At 34.7% G+C, this 2,724-nt stretch overlaps 1 protein-coding gene across 11 annotated transcripts in view; it reads right to left on the bottom strand.

Moving 5' to 3' along the window:
- Positions 1 to 484: 484 nt before the first annotated feature.
- TRMT10A (tRNA methyltransferase 10A) overlaps positions 485 to 2,724 on the bottom strand; it is a 17,373-nt gene continuing 15,133 nt past the window's right edge. For all 11 annotated transcript variants that reach the window (XM_005857234.2, XM_005857238.2, XM_005857233.2 and 8 more), the window contains one exon: positions 485 to 1,747. In XM_005857234.2, the coding sequence (XP_005857296.1) occupies positions 1,506 to 1,747 (242 nt within the window). In that variant the 3' untranslated portion in view covers positions 485 to 1,505. The remainder of the gene's footprint in view (positions 1,748 to 2,724) is intronic.

Raw genomic sequence — 2,724 nt, 5'->3', positions numbered from 1 at the left:
GTCTGCTCCCCGCTGGCAAGTGGACATCCCCCGAGGGCTCCCGGGCTGCCAGAGGGATGTCTGACTGCCAGCTTAGGCTCAATCCCCCAGGGAGCGGGCCTAAGCCAGCAGGTGGACATCACCCGAGGGATCCCAGACTGCAAGAGGGCACAGGCTGGGCTAAGGGACCCCCCCGAGTACACAAATTTTTGTGTACCGGGCCTCCAGTGTGTATATAATTTAAGATGCCGGTGAGTAAAAAGAACAGAAACTTCATTTATCATCAATAAAGGCTTCTGAAATCTTACTATAGCTGTGACAAAGAACAATCGCTTACTTTAAACATAACTACTCTACAGTTCCTGGTAGGAAACTAAAATATCTCATTTAGCCCCATATTCCCTTGCCAATGTCTTTATAGAAATGTTTAGTTATAGATTTTGCACTTCATGAAATTCAAATTCCTTAGTATTGTTGAACACAACCATTCACACAAATACACATATATGGCAACTCAATCCTGTTTATCGTTAAATAGGAATCATACATGATGTGGACAAACATGTACATACAGTATATGAATATTTTCATACATGCTTATATTAGTTACAGAAATATACATTTACATTAGCTTGCTTATGATAGTAGGCAGATGCACATATAAATTTATTTACTTTAAAAATCAACCGATTTTCAAAAAAACTTTAAAAAGTTTATATGGAACGAAAAGATAGCTGCTGAGAGCTATTTCTTTTTAAGTAAAGATAAAATTGATCCTTCAATGGCCTTTTAATATAGTCTAGCCTGAAAAATTAAGTTTGTAATTGAAATAATTTACCACCATTGTTTGAATTAAAAAATATATTAAAAAAATAAAATAAAAATATATTAGATTAATTCTTCAGTGATTACATTAGAACCACCAAGAGGCAGAAATAGAGACAAGTCCATAGTACAAAAGAAATAAATTGTAGAGTATATCGATCAGATACTTTTTCCTAAAATCACAATATTCCCTTGAAGTTATTAAGTTGAATATAAAAGTTGCAAATACATTTCCCATACTGAAAATGGTGCACTTACAGGAAATTTGTGAATATCTGCTTCCACAAATAGGCATAAATCAGAAAGACATTGATATAAACATAAAATAATAAAACTAAAGGATCAGAAGGCACATTCTGAATAATACAACCCAGTAAATAAGAGAATGAAGATTTACTATTAAAGTAAAATCCTCAAAAAAACTTATTTGAGGCTTAGAAAACTATTTTTAAAAATTACATCTTTTTTAAATCTTATACAAAAACAAAAAGTACTTTCTTAGAAGGACTTTTTATCCACTCTATAAGTTTATCCACTCTATAATATTCACAACAGAAATAACAAAAAATAAAATTTTCTTCCAATTTGAATATTCTATGAAGCACCTCATTTTCTCCTAGTTTTTCCTTAACCAGAAAAAAAAAATGCACACACACAAAAAAACCCAGATGACATTCCTATGGTGTAGAGTGCACTGTAGATTAAGTGCTATTTTCTTTATCCTGCTTTTCTTCTTCATGTGGTGAATCTAGTTCATTTCTGCTAGTTTCTTCCTCACTGGAATCACTGTCCAATCCACCTTCAACCCTAGCAGACGTCTTGTCATGCAAAGAACTTTCACAGGTTTTGTCTGTGGGAACAGCTCCTTTCCTTTGAGGTAAGACAGTAAAAAATGCTTCTTGCCAGTCTCTTGTTTCCAGGTATTCCAGAATAATCTCAAACACTGAAACAAAGACAAACTCTATACATTTCTTAGCCAAGTTCATCACAATGTTGCATACTATATTTTAAAATGCATTGATACTATGTCCTAATAATTTCTACTTTGTTCTTATCACCTTGTTTCCCCTACTGGCTCTCAGAATCAATTTGCCCCAAAGCTCTCAAGCCTGTTCTTTAGCTTTTCCTCAATTCCACTCTTAAGCACTTAGAAGTTTACCATTATTCCTTGTCAGTAATAATTAATACACAGGGAATCTTTTTGCTTCCTTCCTATTCTTTATCCCTTTCACTTCTTTATCCTTTATGTGCTAACATAAAACTAGAAAAAAAAAGGTTAGGATTAATCTAAATTTCTACTATTTTTCCTATACAGCGCCACTCACTCTAGGGAACATCTTGCCTGCTTTTTGTTTCATATTTAGAGTTAAAATTTAATACTGTTTCCAAATTACTCTTACATTAATACATTGTTAAAGGGTCAATTTGGATTACTTCATGGAAAAGTAATTTCCACAATCTATCAAAGGTCTTAGAAGCTCAGTCCTGGAATCAGTAAATTCATTTATATAACTCCCTATAGTCTACCATAAAGTTCTTAGCACATAAAAAGAGCCCAATAAACAGTTGTGCATCAACAAAAATCTCTACTAAAAACTCCAGACAAATGTCTACGAATGTCTTTTACAATGTTATTTACAATAGTAACCAAAAAAATCATCAACAGAAGAATGGTTAATTATTATATATTCAGATGATGACTATTATATAGCCATTAACAATAATTCAATGACATGGAAAAACCCTATCTAATAAAGAGCTAATATTCAAATGTACCATCACTCCAACACACAAGATGGCCGCCAGGGGAGGGCAGTTGTGGGCGATCAGGCTGGCAGGGGAGGATAGTTGGGGGGGACCCAAGCCTTCAGAGGAGGGCAGTTCGGGGGGACCAGGCCAGCAGGGGAGGGCAGTTGGGGG

The sequence above is a fragment of the Myotis brandtii genome, unplaced genomic scaffold (assembly GCF_000412655.1).
Source record: "Myotis brandtii unplaced genomic scaffold, ASM41265v1 scaffold1087, whole genome shotgun sequence".
Lineage (NCBI taxonomy): Eukaryota > Metazoa > Chordata > Mammalia > Chiroptera > Vespertilionidae > Myotis > Myotis brandtii.
This window is presented reverse-complemented; position numbering and strand designations above follow the sequence as displayed.